This window comes from Aspergillus sclerotioniger (assembly GCF_003184525.1).
Source record: "Aspergillus sclerotioniger CBS 115572 chromosome Unknown BO94scaffold_57, whole genome shotgun sequence".
NCBI classification, from domain to species: Eukaryota; Fungi; Ascomycota; class Eurotiomycetes; order Eurotiales; family Aspergillaceae; genus Aspergillus; species Aspergillus sclerotioniger.
In genome coordinates, this window is record NW_020291047.1 from 62,606 (window position 1) to 84,175 (window position 21,570).

Sequence of the window (21,570 nt, forward strand, 5' to 3'; positions counted from 1 at the left end):
AATCTAAGTGTATGAAGACAAAGAATTAGGAATGCTTGTCCATGTTGTTCCACGAACCCACTGCGGATATCCGAGCCAAATTCCGCCACCATTCTCACTCTTGGCGAGATAAGACACCACCGGGAACCGTGTAACTGTCAGGGGGGAAGTACTGGGGATTGTCGGGTTCCTCCGAAAGACATCGCGTGGTCGTTGGACCCTGGCGTGCCAAGAGGAAGCCACCAGGAGCAGACCTCCGCAGGCGGGGATTGGTGCCCCCTCGGGGCCAAGACATGAGGTTGCACTCCAGCCTACCCGCCAAGCCATCCGTTCCGCCAGTGCCAGCCTCTCCCAAGCCCTGCCAAGCCCATTCCATCAAACGCGCCAATCCCTCGTCATCATGGCCTTATCAGCGAGGCCTTATCCAGACTCGGCTGAGACAGCGACCGGGGTCTGGCTGGCTGGCAAGCTGGAGGAGGGGTCCGAGGGCGTGGCGACGGCGCACCATATCGGTTGTTGCACCACCGGCCAGACACGGCGAGAAGAGCACTGCTCCAATTTGGGGATTGCCCCGACGGTGTCACCAGCGTCTCTCGGAGGTGGTCTGGTTTCCAACCGATAGGCTCCTTGTCAATGTGCCTTCCATGATTGGAGGTGGGACGAACGAGAGATAGGCACTTATTCACTGCACGACATTTGCCCCCCGTCCGTCTTAAAAACCACCTACTGCCAACTTCCCCTCCGTGTCAGGTCCCGTTTTCCCCTCCCACCTCCGTTGAACCTTCTTCGTGGCTGGCACAATGAACTCCTCAGATCCCGCTGAAGTGGCAGAGATTGCAAAATCTGCAGTCTTTACCCACGATGCTCATCTCGACGAGAAAAAGGATCGTATCTCAGCTGAACTGCGACAGACCAGCTCGCCTGAGATAGAGGAGATTCGCGCGATCCCCGAAAAAGGCGCTGCGGGCTCGTCTGTCCCCTATGAAGACGACGCATCCTTACAAAAGACCTTTCCTACCTACGATGAATTGAAGACTCTCCGTCGAGTGGCAGGACAGATACCTTGGACGGCCTACACAGTGGCCTTTGTGGAGTTGTGCGAACGGTTCTCCTACTACGGAACCACCGCCGTTTGTATGTCTGACCAATCTCCTCTACAGCACACTACTAACCCTGGTAGTCGTCAATTTCATCCAGCGTCCTCTTCCCGCGGGCTCCTCTGCCGGTGCGACTCATGGTCGCGAAGACTTGGTTCCTGGTGCCCTGGGCATGGGTCAGCAAGCGTCTACCGGCTTGACTTTGTGTAAGCTGCCTTCTCCTAGTTGGGGTACACAGATACTGACGAGCAGTCAACTCTTTCTGGTCGTATATCATGCCCCTCATGGGTGCGTACATGGCCGACCAGTACTGGGGACGCTTTCGCACGATCATGTTCTCCATCGCAGCCGCCCTGGTCGGACATACAATCCTCGTCATATCCGCCATCCCACCGGTCATCAAGAATCCACACGGGGCGATTGGATGCTTCTCAATTGGCCTAATAATCATGGGAATAGGAACGGGTGGTTTCAAGTGAGCTCTCTGACACAATATGTCAGTACAGTCTAACCGGAGTAGATCGAATATCTCCCCACTGATCGCAGAGCAATACCGAGAGGAAAGGCCATTTATCAAGACCCTCGCTTCCGGAGAGCGCGTCATCGTCGACCCTGCCGCTACTGTGGCGCGCATCTATCTCTATTTCTACCTGATGATCAACATTGGCTCCATCCTCGGACAGGTCAGTATGGTGTACGCGGAGCGATACGTGGGCTTCTGGCTCTCCTATCTCCTGCCGACTATCATGTTCACCTTCTGCCCTACTGTCTTGTTCTTCTGCCGGAATAAATACTACCTGGTCAAGCCTACCGGGTCCGTGTACCTGCAAGCCTTTCGCCTGTGGAAGCTAGCCATGCAGGGGCGCTGGTCTCTAAACCCTGTTCGGCTGTAAGTAGCCCAACTTTATCGCGCATAGAATTATCTAACATCCAATAGATTCAAAAGCAACCCCACCCCATTCTGGGACCATGTCAAGCCCAGCGCACTAGGATCAAATCGTCCACTGTGGATGACATTCGATGACGAATGGGTAGACGAGGTTGCTCGTGGCCTCAAAGCCTGCAAAGTCTTCTTATGGTATCCTCTATACTGTATGCCCCCTCCCCTCCCCCATCTCAGCTCCGTAGTACACACTAACAATTCAGGGCTCGCCTACAACCAAATGCTCAACAACCTAACCTCCCAAGCGGCGACCATGAAACTCGGCGGTGTCCCCAACGACATCATCAACAATCTCAACCCCCTCTCCCTCATCATCTTCATCCCCATCATGGACCAACTCGTCTACCCCTTCCTCCGCAAGATCGGCTTCAACTTCACTCCCCTGAAGCGTATCGCCGTCGGCTTCTTCACCGCCGGTCTCTCCATGATCGCCGCCACCGTAACCCAGTACTACGTCTACGAGAGAGGCGATTGCGGCAAACAAGCCAACTACTGTCTGGATGAATTCAACTCCCATTCCCCAATCTCCGTCTGGGTCCAAGCCCTCGTCTACATCCTGGGCGGTCTCTCCGAGATCTTCGCATCCGTGACCTCCCTCGAGTACGCCTACACCAAGGCCCCGCGCAACATGCGATCCCTAGTCCAAGCCGTCGCTCTCTTCATGAATGCCTTTTCCTCTGCCATCGGACAAGCCTTTGTTGGTTTATCCAACGACCCACTCTTAGTCTGGAACTACGCCGTTGTCGCCATCCTAGCCTTCATCGGAGGAATTGGCTTCTGGCTAACAAACTATAAACTCGATCGCCAGGAAGACGAGTTGAACAATCTTCCCCAGAGCCACTATGAGGGCCGCTCTGAGAATCACGTCGATGAGGAACACAAGTAAAATAGCCAGGGAGAGAGAGAGGGGGGTGGGGGGGGGGGGTTGTGGTTGAAGCAGCAGCTATTCATCTACCTATCCATCCATCTGTACCATGCAGCCTAATGCTGTACATCATTAATACCTCGGTAGGGATCATTATGATAATTATGATACCAGCTTTTCTTTAAGCCCACTCCACTTAGTTGGTTCCGTTATCTTTATTTTTGTCTGGCTTCGCATCTACTCGAACACTCTTAATAATATACATTATCCTTGTTATAGATCTCTGTGCGTCTTTTAACTCCCCTCGTGCTCATCTTCAACCAATTTATTTGAAAGGGAAACTTTATGTTTGGCTGGAATGTCAACGAAAAGAAACTATATATCAGCTGGGTATTATATTTTGTGGTCCATACCATGCACTTGTTAGATGGGTGGAATCAGATGCGATGTCGAATTAACTGGCTTGTTTTACTGGTAAGATATCAATTAAGGCTTATCGAGGTCACCCTATTATACTATTTAAACCATACCGATGTAAGAATCAAGGCGTAACCAGTAGAAGCAGTAGAAGCAGTAAATTAGGTAAGTAAGAAATAACGATCAAATGGGAATCAATCAGGCAAAACCAAATAACATCAGACGTCAATAAGCGAACATAATCATTATAACTCTTCCTCCTCAACAGCAGCCGGGCTCACGTGGGTATCAAGAATATCCCAAGTCTGCAGGTCCAGGTTCAACACATCATCATCGCTCTCGGCCTTGCCACCGCCAAACGACTTCAGGTTCCACTTCTCAACTCCCTCCACCCCCTTCATCTCCTCCGGGAACTCCCGGAACACATCGGCATTCATGCGCTCGTAGTCACTGTAGTCGCCAGGCCAGTCGCCCAGACGCTCCACGGCCAACTTGAACAGATGCAGGTGCTGCTTAACATGCTGGCCCTCGGAAAAGGTGCTGTCGGTGGTGTCCCGCATGTCAACCTCGTACGCAGAGCCGTCCATGCTCAAAGTGGCCTCCAGGCCGCCCTCAAAGTCGGCGTAGTAGGGGTCGCTGAAGGCACGCAGGATACCCTCGTGCACGCCAGCACACTTCTTGTAGTAGCGGTTGGCCAGCTCCTTGTGGGCCTGGTTCTTGGTCGCCACCTTGGTGTACAGCTGCGTCAACAGAACCGACATCTCCAGCGTGCTGGGGTGACGAGGTCCGTGCACGCGACGGCAGTTGTAAGCAATGTCTTCGGCCAGGCGAAGAGCGTCCTTGTACTTGCCAATGCGGAATCGGGCAATAATGAGGCGGTGTCCCAGAGCCAGAGTGTAATGGGGCCAGTTGCGATGGGCCTCGCGGCTGTCCCACAGAATGGTGAGAAGCCATGCCAGGTTCGCGTAGTCTTCCTGCTCACCCAGCAGTCCAATCAGCTTGCTGAGCTGCTCAAAGTTCACGCCGCCCATGTCGAGCTTCAGGCCCTTGATGACGGTGAGTGCCTCCTTGATTATGACACCCGAGACTCCCAGCATCTTCTTGCGAGAGGCTTCGTCAGGGCGCGCGACGAGGTCACGGCCCGCGATGAGCATACCCAGTGTGAAGACGAACTTGACAATGCCGACGGAGCGGTAGACCTCCTGATGGGACTTGATGTAATGGAACGAGGCCAGGGCCAGGTCGCAGGCACTACCCCATCTCTGGCTCTTCAGCAGCTGGTCAACGTACTCGTTGCTGGTGATACCAATTGAGCGGACAAAGTCATCCGAGCGGTGGGAGCTGAAGTGGCGCAGGATGGTCTCGGCAAAGATCCGCACCTGCGCAGGCTCGGTCAACTTGACCCGCTTGCCCTCGGTGGCGACGAAATAGTCAACAAAGTCATCAAACACGCGAGCAGCGGCGGTCTGGCGGTTGTTGGCGACCAGGAAGTGGTACAGGCGGGCAGTAGACACAGAGACTGTGTGGATGGAGCTGGTCTTGGACTTGAGCTGACTGCGGAATTCTTCGAAGTAGACGTACTCCGTTGTCAGCGCCGCGAGAATCTCGGTGATGGTAGTCGACGAGCTGCGGCGCAGACTATACTCGAGCTGGGCCAAGAAGGTGAGGCTCTGACGCTCCTTGGATGCGAGGTCGAACTGCACCGACTTGGCGTTAGCGGTGTCCTTCATGACAATCTGGCGATAGATCTCCTGAGTAAGCTCAGTAGCCTTCTGGACCTGATTCGATGCGATATAGCTGGAGGCGATCGTGGAGGCGGCGGCAATCAACCGGGTCGAGGAGGTCTCCGAGGACAGAATCTGCACGGTCGCTTCTTTGAGCTCTTGCACCACAGTCTCGGTTTCATTGCGCTCAGCGTAGAAGGTGACCATCTCCTTCATCTTGGAAAGCGATTCCTCGTGGGCCCAACCATGGGTCTTGCGCACGGTGCTGATGCGCTTCCTCAGGACCTTGACGGCGCGCTCGACCTGCGCAGTAGACACCGACTCAGACTTGGTGGACGTCACAATCGCGGCCTGCTCCTCGTAGATCGCGTCCAGAGTGCTGGAGATCTCCTGAAGATCAAGCTCCTCGGACTTGCTCTTGAGCAGCTCTTCGTAGAGAGTAATCGCCTGAAGCTCGTATTGCTTAGACTCCTGGCAGAGCTTCGCGAGGGTCAGGGTGGCCTGGAGGCTGATGGAAGCAGTCGCACTGAACACCGCCTTGACCTTAGCATGGTAGTCGACAGTGACCTGATGCAAGACAGTGAATTCGGTACGGACGCTGCGCAAGCAATGGGTATACCGGCTGAAGATCTCCCGCACGAAGGTCTGGTCCTGGAACTTGGGGCTCTGCTTGGGCTGGTTCAAGAAGGTCGTGAAGATGATCCTGAAGTAGTGCACAGCATCGGAGTAGCGACCCTGGTTCCAAAGCTCGGTGGCAACAATGACCAGTGGCTCAAAGGCCTCCGGGTGGCAGGTGGGGGAGTCCTTGTTTAGAGTGCGGACAATCTGCAAGTAGTAGTCAACGAAGATGGGACGAGGGCGCGTCAGTTCTGCCAAAGTCCACAGAGTCTTGATCACCACAGGGTTCTCAGGGCCGTAGTGCTTGACATAGTCATTCAACAACTCCTGACGAAGGTTGATGATCTTGTCAGTCTGCGTGTTACGCTCCAGCAAGCGCAGGAGCTCGTTGGTGATGCGTTCCCGGAGCTTGTCATCGACCTTTCTCCCACCGCGGAACGCACGGTAGATGCGGACGCGGATGTCTTCCTCCTTGCTCAGACGACGGCGGGCATAGTAGCACCTGCTGAGACGCTCGGCAAGTTCGACGCAGCTTTCCACGTGCTTCGCGGGGAGGGTGACATCCTGCAGGTTGGCAGCAAAGAGAGAAGGCCAAACACCATGGAGGACCCTCTTGATCACCCGGGTCGCATCCTGCCAGCGATGCTGCTCAACGTACAGGCCGATGAGACTGTGCGTGGCAGTGAAGGATGTCTGGTCAACCGTGGCAATGGAGGTCGATGCCTCATACACCATTTCCTCCAAGGTCGTCTCCGACGTGACAGTAGACGAGCTGCTGAAGGACTGCATGACCTCCTTCGTAGTGGTCTGGATGCTCTGCTGCACCTCCTTGTAGCTCGACGTCTGCGTCCGATTGGTGCTTTTGTAGTACTCAGAGCAGTGCTTGAAGACGGTCAAAGCCAAGGTAGACAGCCCCACCACCTTCATCATCTTGGCAATTTCCTGGAAGTGAGAGACCGAGCTTTCGGAGATGGACATGCTGGTCTGCTCGTACTCCTGCCAAACACTGGTCAGGATAGAGGAGGCTTCGTATTCTCTCTTTTGAGTCTTTAGGAACTTGGAGTAGGCAAGAACCGACGCCATCTTCCTCTCTTCCCACAAGGCCGAGTAGTTGGTGCGACACTCCCTGCTCACTCGCTGCCAGATTTCGACGTAGATAAGCTCCGCGAGCTCGAACTTGCCTTCGGCGGCATACCGCTCGGCCTCCTTGGTGTGGGCCTCGAAGTCAAACGATTCAAACCGGTCAATCAGTTCGTCATGCTCTTCGGCCTCCAAGAAGTCGTTGATTCGGGTCTGGATGACCTTGCGGTGATGTCCTCTCACGCGCACACCCCAATCCCCGTGGAATTCACGAGACTCGGTGCCTTGTTCACCGGTAGTGACAAGCCGGATGAGACGGGTAATTTCCTCTGCTTTCTGGAACTCCTTGATTGTTTGATAGTGCTTGACCAGCTGCTCCCGAGTGGCGATGACGGTCTTGTGGGTCTCTCCGTAGAGCTTCGTGTAACAGTCGACAAGGAGTACGAGAATCTGCTCCCTCTTGGCCATGATCTCCGTTTTGGTTTCGGTGACTCTGCTCACTGTGAGCTCGAGGAAGATGCTAGCCAACTGTGCGGAGAAAGATGGGCTGGTGGTCAGCAACGTGCGGCTCAACGTGGTGGCCTCGAAGAACAAGGGAGTAGCCTCCGGGACGTAATCAACGTCCCGGAAGAAGAGTGCCAGGTTGATGATGGACTGAAGAGTCACCCGGTGGTTCGGAGTCAGGATCTGGCGGCAGAACGTGGTGACCGTGGTCTGGTAAGTCAAGAGTTCAGGACTCGGTCTGTTGGCCCACAGAGTGGTTTGAAGCAGGAGAACGGTAATAGAGCCCGGGAACACCTTGGCAAACTCCTTGGCCGCAGCAACCTCGCCCTGATTAACGAAGACCGTTGTCTGCCTGATGTGCGACACCCAATAGCGGACCGCAAAGTCAAGCAGAGGGTACCGGCTGATGAGCGAATCGGTTTCGTAGCCATTGAGAGGAGTGAGAGACGGTTCCTTAGCCTGTGGTTCAGTGACGAAGGACTTGATGTAAACCAACAGCCGGGTAACAAAGTCGGCATGTCTGTCCTTGATGTTAGGAATCAACTTGCCCTTGGAGAACACCTCCAAGACCGCACTGCGGACGAGGCCGTGGCGGAGATACACCTGTCCATCCTGTACGAATACAAGGGAGTTGACGGGCTTGAGAACTTTCAACGGCTCTGGGTTATGACCCTCGGCGATTGCCAATTTGTCAACCTGGATTGAGGTCAGGGTCTGCAGCTCCTTAATGAGGAGGGGGCGATCAGCAGTCGCAAGCCACAACAGCATCAAGCGAGCCTCGTCAGTGACACCCTTCTGCTGCACAGTCTGGAGGACAAAGTCGGTAATGGACAGCTTATCAGTAACGCCGTCCACGGCTTTGAGTAGGCCCTCGAGATTTTCTGCGGTGCGAACACGCTTCACGGCGAGCTTGGCCCAGAGAAAGGAGCCGTGGGATGCCTCGGTGATGCGATCCACGATAGACTCCTGCTCAATCTCATCCAGCTCTGGGAAGACCACACTTTCCTTGTGCTCCAGGAACTGGCCTCGCACTACAGTGGCAATATCCTCGAAGATCCGCTCCTCCGTCACCTGCACACAGACGTGACCCGGTGCCGCAGGGGGCTTGGTGGCACCAAGGGCAATCAGTTTCACGTTGGTGCCTGCTGTAGTGGCAGCGGTCAATCTCTGTAGAAGGGCGGCTTCTCCGCAAGAAGCCTCGTCGACGCCATCGACAACAATGACCAGCTCCTTGGCGCCGCGAAGGGCGGCTCCCAACGCACGCTCCAGTGCGTTCCAGAGAATGTTGTCGTAGTCATTATCGTTCGTGGCCTTCTTGCTGCGCTGCAGAGCATCGGTCAGGATCTGGAGCAGCTGGACGTTGCCAATGCGCTTTTCGAACAGCTGGGAGAGGATGGCCTTGGCGATGGCTCGGGGTCTGGTTCCTGCCGGAAGTCTGGCATCTGATACCCGCATCAGTCAGAGCTGTAGGAGTGGCACATCCGAGAAGAATACTCACTGATGGGAATGAACAGGGTTTTGTAGGTGATCCCGCGAATGGGGTGTTGCAGGCTGTCAACAATCACGGAGGCCAGGACAGTTTTACCGGAACCTGCCTTACCGGCAATGGACAGGATCTTGTGCTGACTTGTCAAGAAGTCGAACAGGGAGGGCTTGACCCAGCGGCAGGTCATCTCCTCGCGGTCGTGAGCGAGATGCGAGACCGTCTCGGCAACGTTGGAGAGAACACGATCTTCAGGGGTAAGCCATGACTTTACAGCCTTCACCTCGGCGACTAGAGGGCAGTCAGTAACCAGTCAACACCAGACGGCAAAGTGGGATCCTACCTTTGCCTTCATCACCGAGCTCCTTCAAGAGCTGCTGTTGCCACATGGACTCTCCAATCTCCTCACAACCTCGGTGGAACCTGTGGATCTCATTTGGGAAAGTTTCGTAGATGTTTATGTATTCGTAATCCTCGCCCAGCCTGAGAACGGCTTTTTGGAAGCGGGTAGACACATGGGCGACCAGGTTCACCAGGTCTTCTAATGCCTGCACTAGCTGTCTCCGGATATCGCCGGTGACGCTGAAGAGCTCGGTCCGTTCGAGCAGATTCCCGAGCGATGTTGAGGTGCTGTAGAAGAACCCGAAAGAGGTCATCAATGCAGAGGCATTCTCGTCACCCAGCTGGTTGGATTAGCGCAGTGCTTGCATTTTAATGGGAGAACCTACCTTGAGGAGCGACAGACAGTAACCGTAAGCCATCTGGAAGGCAAGGCCGCTGACATTGGTAAAGTCCTCGATGGCCAACTCAAAGGTCCGCAGTCTTTCGACAAATAGCTGTGCCCAGCCTAGGACCTTGTCATAACTGCTTCCCTCTGGGGGCATGAGGCTCAGACGTTCATCATGGATCCAGGACAAAACCATCTCATAGGAGTCACCCGAGATGGCCATACCCAGCTCATCGCCGGTCTGACGCTGGAGGGAAGACAGTCTTCTAGAGAACTCCGTCTCCTGAGGGTCAAGCCTGCGAGAGGATACCCTCCGGGATGTGATTGAGCGAGACATGCCATTGTTGGAGAGGGTGTCACTTTCAGCGAATCCCGAGATGCGCCTGGGCACCTTGGGGGAGAGAGGAGAGGGAAAGCTGCTCGGAACGGGGGACAGGATAGACGGAGCCATTGTGATTTTCGGAGGATCAGTTCGTTTGGGAATGTGAGGGAGTTTCGGAGTGTCAATTATCTTCGGCGGTGGAGTGAACTTTACGGGAGAAGGCACGCGAGTGAGTTGTGGCGTCTGCTGAGGATGTCGGGAGGGGGGAACTGTAGGCCGCGGAGGGAGGTCAGGCTCAGCAGTGGTCTCTCCGGAGGAGCAGCGGCGACAACTCACTATACAACAAAGAAAGCGACGCAAACCGGCGACTTAACACATGGAAGAAAATAGGTATTGATTAAGAGGGTATCCTCGGTCTGGGGAGAAGATGTGCTCTGCTGCAGGGGATCCCACTTATATAAGAGCAAAAAGCAACGAGACTTCGAGCCAGGGTGGTTGACCGGGGCTGATGCAATCATGTGGGTTTGCTTTTCAGCCAGATGTGCAACCGAGCAATAGTGGCAAGCTTGTCCCTCATCCACAATCGTTCCCTTTGCAGCATAGTGTGGCTGAGAGGGTCCGATTCTAATGGGCCCCCAGCTATCTCCGACCTCTCAGCACCGCCAGGCCGGCTGAGAATTCCAAATCCAAGTTTCTTTGGGAAGGGGCCAATAGAGTGATGACTCTCACTGGGGTTGCGAAAGCATGTCGTTGCACCCTTTCTGTAGATCGAAGTTTGGTCCCCATCGACATCAGCCCGCTGCGTTGACATCACGAATGCATTCGCCCCTGAGCATTCGCATGTGAATGGGGAGGAAACTCCATGATGACACAGTGAGCGTATCAGATACAGAAAAAGTACAGTGGATTCTGAGCCGGGCCTCCCAGCTGGCTGTCCCATCGTGACCATGCAGACGGGATGCGCAGTGGAGCGGCACCGAACAAGCTGAGCAAGCGTGATGTCCCTCTCCACACTAGCACCAGTGTCTCGGAACTTTCCTGTCATTCGACACGGGCTATACTCCATATGGTGCTGACCATCCACGAGCCGGAATCAGGGCTGGCAAGTCAAGCTCACATTGGCTCTCGGTGGGCCGGTCTGGTCAGCGATTCGGAGTCCGCGCTGGACTAGGCGAGCAGAGCTCCTTATTCCCGTAGTGCATCCCCCTACATCCTGCATGGTCTAGCGAAGAGCTATGATCCTTGCTAGGGTGGTTCTTCAGCTTGTGGCTGCCTGAGAAACGAGAGAGACGTGATCGTCCAGACTGTCTGGGGTGGGGGCTGGATGGGCCCAAAGCTGCCGGTCGGGGACCAATGGTGACGGGCGATGGGCGGGAGTCGACGGGGGTGGACAAACCCGCATCGCCCAGGGCCAGACGAACTGCCGATCGAGGGGATGGACGTAGATTGGCTAATTCCTGCTCGGCTGGCAGGACCAAAGTTGGATCAGCCTGGGATGGAATGTACTATAGTAGTACACAGTAAGTTCTTGCTCTGTAATCCTCCCGGGCTATTCAGCCGGCACACGGTCCCACCCCACACCCAGGAGGGATGATGGTTGCCTACCTAGTACCGCCCTAGTAGGTGACGGAGAGGTCATTCTGACCCATCACTCAGTTTGACATTCCAAGCACTTGCTGGGAACTGCTCTATAGTATCCGCAAATCTTCGTCGGGGTGTGGACAAATCTCTGGTAGGCTGGCAGGCTGGCAGGTGCCCCTCCCCAAGACTTTCTGTCCATGGTTGGCAGCGCACACAGACTCCCGGCTGAGGAACCGCCCCGGCCCGCTTGGTGTGGTGGGCACACGATCCGGGACCTCCGCAGAGGCAAGTGCTGAGAGTTTGACTGGGGCACCGCGGAGTAGACAAGGTCTGATTTGCACTTTTCCAGATTTCTCCTGGCCGCGTAGTCCCCGATGCGGGAGAATGGAACCCGAATTTTGCGACCAGGAATTTTGACTAGCCAGATTGAGAGACGTACATTAGTTTGATGGAGCTCGTGGGATTGCAGGCGATGGACAAATCTGATTCATCCAGGAGACAGCTCCGTGGGTTTGAACCCCTGTGCAAGGGTGAAAATGGATATACGGAAGAGTCTCGTCATTGCTCATCAGGCGGGGCGCGGGAAATCGAAGATTTGTGAGGCTTCCAAGTTCCAACTTCAGCAACGGGATAACTTTGGCGCCCACGTGATGATTACCTAAGTACCCGTCTGCTTGGCTGCCTGTGGCTGCCTGAGGGGCGTGTGAAATACGGAGGAACCGGTATAAAACCCGCTGTTCCCTCGCATTGACGTTCCTGGTTGGTAAGACCTGATTGATTGACCATCAACCAGATTATCCGAGGTTCCTACGATTCTGGAGACTTGGCGCTGGACCAAGATTTGAGTTAGATTGGGGGGTTTGATTCTGATGGCCGATGCGGATGGACAGAGTCGGGAGACTCCGCTGAAGTGGGTTGGATCATAATGATTTGGATGAACCGCGTGCGGAGTTGGTCCTTGCTTGGCCTCGAGGGGGGAATCGTGAACCGTGAACCGTGAACCGTGAACCGTGAACCGTGAACCGTGAGCCATGAACCGCAATGGAAGGCGACCGAGGGACACTCCCGAGGCCCCCAATCCAGGACGGGTAATGACGGGTTCGATGATCGATCCCGTAGTGGTCTAGCGTCTGAGACTCTTGAGTTTTCCACGATGCGGGAACCTGCCTGGGTGCAAAAACCATTAACCAACAAAGTACCATGTGGGGTGAATGATGTGAACTCAAGTCATTGATCTTCTACCTACATTCTATCTAGTATCTACCTACACAGTACACCCCCCGAAGTCTACCCGAGCTTCTGGCACCGCGCCTATGGATAATGTCGATCATGCCGTCAAAATGAAAATATCCTGCCAACCTCCTCACCCCGCGAGCAACGGGTCCACTTTTCCGCTGCTGGACGAGTGCTTAATCGTCCATAATTAGCTCCCTCGGCCTCAGCTCCCCCACTTGGCAAATTACAGATGACAGAGCATTGAGCAGACCTGCTCAGCTCCGCTTGCTAGCGACTACCCTCGACAAAGTACTCTCGAGTCTCGAGTCATATGGAATCAACCATCGGGCACTCCTACCTATTAGTGCGTCCTGCACGGAATGTGTCAATCGCTAGCCTCCTGTGCCACAATGATGAATGATCACGCATGGTAGACAGATCCACCATGACGAGGCCCGCGGCGGCAATCTGCGGAGCGACTGCAGCTGCAGAGAAGCGAGTGCCTCCATACCGTGTATGAGTGCTTGTTATCGGAGCTGAGCCGAGCATCCAAGGCTGCGTGATTTCGCGAAAGTTATCTGGCAACGTGGGCACCTAAGGGGTCTTTCCATTTACTCCGTGTTCTTCGGATGATTTGATTTCCGCTTCCTTTCCAGATTCCAGCCATCGAGCATCTATTTTGCGACAGGCACTAAACCCTCGCCGTTTCAACGCTACTGCTCGAAAATGGTACCTCATGCAACCCTCTTAGCCTCTTCTGGACCCCTCGACTCACAGTGCATAAGCTCCAAACACTGCCACATAATTCCCCTAGCGCTTCCTGTGAGCGACCCTACGCTCGAATTACTGGGCAGGTCAGCTCTCAGAACAGATTAACATATATTACAGATCGCCGGGATACATCTGAGGTAGATTAAAGCGGATGCTACCATAAACCAAGACCTGAACCTCCCTCTACCCAGCGCTCTCTCCCCTAGAACTAGCTAGGTATTCTTCCCCTTGCCCCGTCGCTTCCAATATTCGGGACTCGGCTGGCGCTTGGGTCATTTGCCAGGCTGCCTCGTTATCCGACGTGTCAGATGGTCTGGCCCGGGCTGGCGCGCCCGACTAGCTCGCAGTGCAGCAGCATGGGGCTGTCAGCTGCGATCCCAAGGTGCTGACGGTTCAGCGCGCGCGGGCTGGCTGATGGGCCGGTCTAGATGGATCTTACCAAGCCGGAATATACTTGACCCAGACAGACGTATAGCCAACCACCTACTCTCGAAGCGCCGGACAGACAATGCATCCCACCACAATTGCAAACCATCGATCGGATACGCCGGGAAACCAGTCACAACTCACAACATCCTAATAAGCCACCGTGACCACATTCAGCACATGCGGATGATAGATATCCGTGGCTCCGAGCGCGCAGGTCCCTCGAACTGACTGGTCTACCGTCTCTTCCGTGCCTGACAGGTTCAGTATCGCACCCATCCATCCCATCCTACCTAGAAACTATTCAACACTTAAAATAACTCACCGCGCATGCAAATCTTGCCAGTTCGTGATCCCGCCCAGAGATCGGAATTCTTCCCTATCCCCCGCCCGAACGGCTTCATTTCCCTTCCGCTGCTCCCGCCATCGGACAGATGCAACAAACACCCTGTTTCGCTTTTTTAGATTTTCTTGCCCGGCCCGGTCCTTGCACACGCGCCCATAACTCGCCAATGCGCTGTCAGCTGTCAACTGTCAACATCCGATCCTCTCAGGGACAGCGCGCGCGCACGCCAGCACCACCCCCTCCCGCAGCCTCATCAGCCATTGCCCACCCGGTAGCGCTTTCGAATGATTTCACTTGTAACCCCTGGCTCATCTTTTTTTTCCGAATCAAGGTTCCTACTACTAGAAGATATATCATCCCGGTTTGATATCTGTTCTGTTCTGCTATAGCTATGGTCTAGAATTCTTGATTTATATATCTACTAATATATTATCATTCATCGCTGACACATGAGAGAAAACAATCGAGTCAATACATAAATATATGTTTAATCAGCGCCCACCGAGTGACCGACCTAACCAAACCACCGGAAACAAAAAAGAACACTAGGAAAAAGTCGAACCAAAGAATGACACTGAGCCTGGTCCATCCCTCCCTTCCTCCCTGAATGTATACATCCCGACCAGCAAAACCCCCAACCCCTTCCTAACCCAGCCATCTCCACCCAACACAGCTCAATACCGACACACCTTCATAATCGACTGCAAAACATCATCATTATCCTTGAAAATCGTGCCCAAAGCCGATACTTCAGTGGCGGACATTTCCCTCCGCAGCTTCGCCACCGCCGCGAGACCTTCGCCATCGCGCGCGACCTTGGTAATGGTACCCACTCCAAACAACATGCCGAGGATATTGACGACGGCCGAACTGGGGTCCTCGACGGTATCGTACAATGCCAGGGCGCTGTTGCCAAGTTCCCCGGCGAGGGCAATGCCGCGAGCCAGATCGGCGAGTCCGGCGGCGGCAGCAGCTTCTTCGCCGATGATGGGGACGAACTGGTTGTTGATGGTGTCAGTAAGTGGGATGCTGTGAGGGGGAAGAAAGGGGGAATGGAATACATACCATAAGTACGACGCTCACGATGAGCAAAATAAAATCCTTCTTCCGTCTTTCTTCCTCCTCCTCTTCTTTCTTCTCCTCTTCGCCCAACTTCTTCGCATTCGCCATATCATCAATCGCCTGCATCAGAATAAATACCGGTGTACTATACGCCTCTGCCGCATCTGCCACCGAGCCATTAAACCATTGCCCGAGTGCAATATCCAACAACGTTGCCTGCATGGCTATCCGCAGATCCGGGATACTCCCGATCCCCTGGGTCACAATATCCTTGGGGTTGGGAACAACCATGGAGGCGTTCTTCACGGGGAAATCCTTGAACTTGTACTTGAAGTCCCGGCTTGCGTGGGGTTGTGCGTCCTCGAGGGAGTAGGTGTATGCACCGTATTCAACCCAGTCTTCGTCGATGCCGGCGTTGGTGAGCGCGGTTTCGTAGCCGGTTTGGTTGGAGATCGTGAGGGTCGTGGCTTCGTAGCTCATTTCTTGTCTGTATTCGGTTGAATTGATCTCTGTGCATGGCATTTCTTTGCCCGTGCCGAGTGTGCAGGTAAAGTCTGATGGTTGATGTTAGTGTGTAGGCTTGAGTAGCGTATGGGTTGTATCTGGCTTGCTGTCGCAGTCTCGGAAGGGGGGGACTTACAATCCATTCCATATCCCAGAGCAGGGAAGGTCATGTACTCGGTCGTCATGCTGATGTTGAACATAAAGTCGTAAACCAGGACCTCCGGTACCAGGTCCTTCATGTATGTGACATAGTACCCGAACAGGTCATCGTAACCATTGTTGACGTTGGTGTAGTTGGCGTAAGCCACATCAAGCATGTCAATCAGAACTTGCAAAGAGTAGAATGCAATACACTCAGTATGCAGGCTTCCACTAGCAGCATACAGATCGTCCAGACTGGTGTAGTTCTTGGTGTAGTCACAGAAGGAGTAGTTATCGCCAAGGTCGATGCTCACGGCGTCCCCGGTTCCATTGTTCAGATAGGTTTGGTTCAAATCCACGGCCCAGTCGGAGGTGCCGGCGAAATTCAGCCTGTCGGTCCAGCTCCGTCGCGAGGCGTAACTGGCTGGACTGAGCCACGAGACCCAATTGTCCGTGTCGTAGATAAGTATGTCTCCCTGGTCGTAGTACTGGGTGATGTTGCTGGGGCCGTATACGTCGGGATTCTCAGCTTCGCCAATGATCTGGTAGATTTCGTAGTTGGAGATATAACCGGCGCTATGCCCGTGAGTATATAGGAAGAAAGCAACGAGGGCTGAGCAGAGGCGACGGCTTACGTTTCAGTACATGGTCCTGGTTCCGCGCCCGAGTCCGGCCCGGTGAAGTGGCATTGAGGTCCGCTGCAGGTGGAGTTGGCCATCTTGAAGCTGCGTCCGTAGAGAGCCAGACCAGGCACGACCTTCTTGGCCGGAACACCGGCCTTGGTGATCATAGACAAAGCATATGCCGTCTCGGTCTGGTTCACCTGACTGCGAAGGCAGCCACCGGTTGGGCATCCGGAGCTGGTGGAACGTGTAAGTAGGGTATGCGACAGTATGGACAGGGAGCTTACTCGGCCCATTTTGAACCATAATCCCACTGGCCGTGAAGATCATAGGTCATATACACAATGTAATCCTTGAAGAAGAGAAAAAAAAGGGTCAGGCATGGCTGTGGTGCAATGAAACAGAGACACATACCACGACGGTAGACATGTTCGCGATTGGAAAGTTCTTGAGATACCAATACGAGGCCGGAGCTGCAATTGACAAAGTCTTGTTTGTGGGTAGCTCAGTTCGCACCAGCCTTAGAAATTCGAGATATCTTTCGGGGGATTCTGTAGAGTCTGGTGGAATGCCTGGAATATCTTGGGCCTGACGGCAGTATTAGTCACCGACACTAAGTGATGATAGGGTTGAGATTGCAATGCATACCCCGGGGTACTCCCAGTCAAAGTCGACACCATCAAGGCCATTATCGACAATAAAGTCAACGACGTTCTTGGCGAGGATCCTGGGCAATGTGAGATGCCTGCATGCAAACGAAGTCGGGAATTCCGGGAACTCACTGGCGATTACCATCCATCACACCAGTCCGAAGAATCTCATAGGTGTAAGCATCCGTGGAGAAACCCCATCCACCAAAGCTGAGAATTCGTTTGATGCCGGTAAGATTGAGCAAACCATTGAACTGATCTTGATCACCGCTGACGTCGACTTGAAAGTCCGTCGTGATGTTAGCAAAGCCCCAGTGGACATGGGTATAGTAGTCATTCCCCTGAAACTTTGAGATATCCATGTTCAAACACGGGCGATCCAAGTTCCAGCTTTCAAAGTAACCAATCCGTTTGATTGAGCTGGGTTTAACTGCATTGTTAGTGATGTTGGTGCCGCAGTTGGAGATGCAGCCGTTGGTTCCGTTCTTTGCCGTTCCTGGGGCCCTATTCAAGAAGACAGACTTAGACAAGGCCTTGTCAAGAAGGGCCAGAGGCAGAAAGGAGGAGGTTTCGCTTACCCAGTGGAAGCAGGATCATCGGTACAGAAGTCGGGGGTGATACCGCACTGGCCCCAGATGTCACAACAGGCATTAAGAGGACAGGGGTTCAGATTAGTCCAGTTGCTTGGAGCCATCCCGGCCGGCTGAGTGGTATTTGGAACCTAGTAATATTGTATGCATTGGCAATTTGGCCGATTGCTCACAGTATGCGCTCAAGGGAGTGCTAACCTGGGGTCCGCAGACCGCATTCTCCAAGGGCGATGGAAAGGGAGGGTTGCCTTCGCTCAGACAAATTCTCTGGTCGACCAGAAGATGTAAACAGCCGGCCCAGCCCCAGGTCTGTTTATTGAAGACGGATATGCTCGTCACATTCATCTGGTGTGCAGTGGCAATGGCTGCACATGAATCTCCCGATTCAACCGTATATGTGTAGCAAGTGCCGTTGGCATAGGGCTTGGGGGAGAAGTCTGGAAGCGACCCCGCTGAGCAACAGACATACTGGCCCACTTGGATGGAGTTACAGAAGTTGGATGTAGGGTTGTAGGCTTCCAGTTCGGCTTCGGTGATACCGCATCGCTCGGCCAGGCTCCAACAGCCATCCCCGGCGACGGCCTGAGTGTAGCTGCAGGTGCTGGCCACCGTCCCGCAAACGAGAGAAGAAACAATCACCAGGATGGAAAGGAAAGACATGATGATGAAGGAGTGGCAGCGTGGTGAGGAACATCAAGGGGGAAGAGTTGGTGAGAGAAGTCGACTTTATAGACCCGATCGGCCACGGAGCAATGGTTCATCTAGCCCTTACTCCCTTGAAGACTGACTCGGACCTCGTCCGGAAGAAAGGCACAGGATTGCGGAGTATAGGATTCGACTGCGCCAATCCCGATCCCGCACTTGGATAGCGCGAGGCTAAAGGTGAGCGCTAATTCTCAGGCCTCCCACTATCTAGATAGGTTCCTGCAGCATCGCCCTGGCTACCTAGGTCGTCGAGGCCGTCGAGGTCTTGGTCCATCCTCAATGCAGTAACCAGCCCCGACATTGAGATGGCTGCCTGAGAATTCTCCCCACTCGAGGGAAACTACGCAGAGATATCCCTGTATATCCCTCATACCTATACATCGAGAAACCAGGGAAGGATTGGCCCCAAGGAGTCGGGCTCATTTACTCTCCTCCGAGAATTGGGAAATCTAGGAGAAATAGCCTCGGCCAGGTTCCGCGATGACCGGCCAGGCTTCTGTCTATATAGCCTCTAGTGGCTGGCTCGATACCTACGGCCTTGAGAACCCCGTCTTCCTCGCCTCTTGTCACTCTTTGACTTGTTGAACCTATCTCGCAATCATGAGGCTCGTTGCTATCTGCCTTTCCCTGTGCCTTCTGGTCCCCTCGGTGCTGGGCAATGTCCTGGCCGGGCCGTATCAGGTATGAGACTACCTTCCCCTGGGAGCAATCACCTCTGGGAAAACATGGCCGCAGCTAATGTTGTTTTCACAGAGTCTCTTGTATTGGTACGCTTACCGCATCGACATTATGGCCAATGACCCTGCGACAAGGGTGATTGCAGTTGGCTGTGACGGCACGGGCCCCGGAAATACATGCTACTTCGATGAGTTCCTCAGGTACATTCAAAAGACAGGCAAGAAAACCAAAGCATGGACGGGATCCACCACTGTCGGAGAAGACTTGACTCCGAACGTGCTGGCCACAGCTGAAGAGCTGGCCACGGGTGGAGTGGCCAAAACTCCGTCGCGATACAGTAACACCGCCGATGTGACCAAGCTGTGCAAAGCACTCAAGAATAAAGGGCCAGTGAACTACGACACACTGATGACAACAGTTGTGGATAGCATCCAAAGTTCCCGCGCCAAAGTCGCCTCAAGCACCGAGGTCAACATTGACACAGAGCTTAATGGTGCTCGCGAGGCATTAACCATAACTCATAAAGCACGTGTGGCCGACAACGCGGCAGCTATAATCAAGGGTGCCAATCAAATTCTCAAGGGGCGTGGCATAAAATGGGTGCGCAAGACAGATGGTCCGACCAATGCATTGATCACTTGCTAACTGGAATTTGAGCCAGACTGTTACACCGAAAATACACCCAGCTTCGGCAGGGACCCCATTCGAGTGGGAGGAAATTGACACAGAGGCGACAGTGAAAGCCCATGAAGACGCGACGCCGAAAGTCATCAACGCTATCGAGACATATATCAAAACATATGGGACTAAAGGTGGCAATGACGCAAGTCATTTAACCGCTGCTGACGTGGCTCAAAAGGGTGAGAGTCGTCTCAACGGTGATCCGAAATGCTGATCATACTATGTCCTCAACAGCACACCCCAGTGGGCGCTTCTAGAGCAAATAGTCCGAACAAGCTGGAAGAGGTGTTGATGGAATGACAGGGGGCGAGGATATAAGGATTGTATCATATGGTACGCGTGGTGGCAGTATATTCCAAGAGGCATTGCCTGATTGATGGCGGAACTGACCATATCTATAATTCTATCATTAGGTGGTGTTGATTCAAGGGTTGAGTTGTTTCAACCTGTGTGCACAAATCAAGCTTTCAGTTCAGTCAGATATTGTCGCGATTGGTATCCATTCGAAGCAGACTCGTCAAGGAGGTGGAGGCGAGCGACGCCTTTTAATCTTGCACATGCAGAGTCGAAACATAATAGCGGGGCGTAATCTTAGGAATAACTTATCGTTCATGGATCCATATTTTTCGAGAATAGACGTTTTCATCTGCCGTGTCACCAAATCGGTAGAGTCTCGGTGGAGGTCCACTGGGATATGATTCTCATCATGGCACTTGGCCGCAAAGTCAAAAAACTGATCAATCTGCACTTCATTGGCTATATCAAGAATTTGAACTGGTGCATCGCCCAGTAGACCGAAAAGACCCGACTGAGCCGCAGCTCTGGCGTTAGTATGGATAACCACTATCCGTACAACCACTTTCCAGCTCTGTAGACAGGTCAGGATCTCCAGCCTGCGTTGTAGGGATGGATCACCATGCCACGTGGTAAGATAATCAAGCATCAAAGATGCACCCCGTGGCATTCTGTCTCCTAGCCACGCAAGACACTTCAAAGGACAACCGAATGATATCGGGAAATCGAGCTGATACCAGGGGTTCCAGTTGAGATGAATTGAATCTCGAGTCTGGTCAATCCAGCCAGAAGAAATTGTATTTCCGGCTTCCCACTGTGCGTCTTCGGGCATTTCGTCGGGGAAAGAATCAAATACTCTTCCAGTTTCAAAGGCAACAGCCCGTGATTCACGACAGACTTGAGCTAGCAGTGGCGGACAGGCATTGATCAGTGATGAAGTACCCAGAGGACATGAGGTTTTCACAACAGAGACCATGTCTTTATAATCTTCAAAGTATACAGGAACATCTAACTCAGCGACTCGCTGTGGCAGACAGTAACGCCAGATTACGAGCCGTAGCTCAGCTGGGAGCTTGAGAAACAGATGGAAATAGGGCGCGGAGCCTGGGATTGTAGGCGTGGCCATAGTAGAGCTGTACGTAAGGTACGTCAAGGAGGCGTGAGAAGAATCTGGAAACCCTTCCAACTGCTGATGGGCAAGAGTGGAGGGAAATGATGAATCATATGAGAGAGAGAGAGAGAGAGAGAGAGAGAGAACCCCGTCACGTGTGACTGTTGGATCACATGATCATATGCCTGAAGAGCTCACCCAAATACTAGGCAGCACTGTTCCCAAGCAGGCCCCTTTGGGAATAGTAGTACTATACGAGTTAAAGTGGGGAGACTCGGAATTACTTCCCTGAATTGCACGCGGGAGGAAATTAGATCGCAGAGTGGGTCCGCACGGATATCCCCGTAACAGTGGGTCATGACTGACTGGTTATGATTTATGAACTGGTTTACCAGAAATATTTAATTTCGGTTTGCATTATCGATGATTCCAA

General features: G+C 53.5%; 6 protein-coding genes across 6 annotated transcripts; 2 read left to right on the forward strand and 4 right to left on the reverse strand.

Moving 5' to 3' along the window:
• Positions 1–555: 555 nt before the first annotated feature.
• Positions 556–2,944, forward strand: BO94DRAFT_540811 (putative MFS peptide transporter). Its single transcript, XM_025612994.1, has 6 exons — positions 556–1,113; positions 1,160–1,282; positions 1,329–1,551; positions 1,597–1,965; positions 2,014–2,168; positions 2,223–2,944. The coding sequence occupies exons 1-6, from the start codon at positions 780–782 to the stop codon at positions 2,903–2,905; spliced, it is 1,887 nt and encodes a 628-aa protein (XP_025461473.1). The 5' UTR covers positions 556–779; the 3' UTR covers positions 2,906–2,944.
• Positions 2,945–3,423: 479 nt separating this feature from the next.
• Positions 3,424–10,080, reverse strand: BO94DRAFT_338846 (NACHT domain protein). The gene is made up of 4 exons (XM_025607019.1): positions 9,439–10,080; positions 9,054–9,393; positions 8,726–9,001; positions 3,424–8,669 (listed from the first exon to the last, which is right to left on the reverse strand). The coding sequence occupies exons 1-4, from the start codon at positions 9,886–9,888 to the stop codon at positions 3,547–3,549; spliced, it is 6,189 nt and encodes a 2,062-aa protein (XP_025461474.1). The 5' UTR covers positions 9,889–10,080; the 3' UTR covers positions 3,424–3,546.
• A 1-nt stretch (position 10,081) lies between these two features.
• BO94DRAFT_338749 (uncharacterized protein) lies at positions 10,082–10,975 on the reverse strand. Its single transcript, XM_025607018.1, has one exon. It carries the CDS (start codon positions 10,823–10,825, stop codon positions 10,274–10,276), a length of 552 nt encoding a protein of 183 aa, XP_025461475.1. The 5' UTR covers positions 10,826–10,975; the 3' UTR covers positions 10,082–10,273.
• A 3,652-nt stretch (positions 10,976–14,627) lies between these two features.
• On the reverse strand, positions 14,628–18,328 carry BO94DRAFT_614277 (glycoside hydrolase; the record flags this gene model as incomplete). The annotated part of the gene is made up of 9 exons (XM_025616730.1): positions 14,628–15,647; positions 15,863–16,381; positions 16,441–16,665; positions 16,716–16,780; positions 16,843–17,016; positions 17,077–17,155; positions 17,211–17,582; positions 17,657–17,799; positions 17,867–18,328. The coding sequence occupies 9 exons, from the start codon at positions 18,326–18,328 to the stop codon at positions 15,113–15,115; spliced, it is 2,574 nt and encodes an 857-aa protein (XP_025461476.1). The 3' UTR covers positions 14,628–15,112.
• A 656-nt stretch (positions 18,329–18,984) lies between these two features.
• Positions 18,985–20,161, forward strand: BO94DRAFT_338998 (uncharacterized protein). The gene is made up of 2 exons (XM_025607020.1): positions 18,985–20,065; positions 20,146–20,161. Exon 1 carries the CDS (start codon positions 19,112–19,114, stop codon positions 19,694–19,696), a length of 585 nt encoding a protein of 194 aa, XP_025461477.1. The 5' UTR covers positions 18,985–19,111; the 3' UTR covers positions 19,697–20,065; positions 20,146–20,161.
• Positions 20,162–20,249: 88 nt separating this feature from the next.
• Positions 20,250–20,675, reverse strand: BO94DRAFT_480079 (uncharacterized protein; the record flags this gene model as incomplete). The annotated part of the gene is made up of 1 exon (XM_025608776.1): positions 20,250–20,675. One exon carries the CDS (start codon positions 20,673–20,675, stop codon positions 20,250–20,252), a length of 426 nt encoding a protein of 141 aa, XP_025461478.1.
• Positions 20,676–21,570: the final 895 nt, after the last annotated feature.

Coding starts and splice junctions, on each gene's coding strand:
- BO94DRAFT_338846 (XM_025607019.1), bottom strand. CDS start 9,888: ATGGCTCCGTCTATCCTGTCCCCCGTTCCGAGCAGCTTTCCCTCTCCT. Junction 9,002..9,053: donor GCTCGGTGATGAAGGCAAAG/GTAGGATCCCAC, acceptor ACTGCCCTCTAG/TCGCCGAGGTGAAGGCTGTA. Junction 8,670..8,725: donor AACCCTGTTCATTCCCATCA/GTGAGTATTCTT, acceptor TGCGGGTATCAG/ATGCCAGACTTCCGGCAGGA.
- BO94DRAFT_540811 (XM_025612994.1), top strand. CDS start 780: ATGAACTCCTCAGATCCCGCTGAAGTGGCAGAGATTGCAAAATCTGCA. Junction 1,114..1,159: donor CTACGGAACCACCGCCGTTT/GTATGTCTGACC, acceptor TAACCCTGGTAG/TCGTCAATTTCATCCAGCGT. Junction 1,552..1,596: donor ATAGGAACGGGTGGTTTCAA/GTGAGCTCTCTG, acceptor TAACCGGAGTAG/ATCGAATATCTCCCCACTGA.
- BO94DRAFT_338998 (XM_025607020.1), top strand. CDS start 19,112: ATGTTGTTTTCACAGAGTCTCTTGTATTGGTACGCTTACCGCATCGAC.
- BO94DRAFT_338749 (XM_025607018.1), bottom strand. CDS start 10,825: ATGGAGTATAGCCCGTGTCGAATGACAGGAAAGTTCCGAGACACTGGT.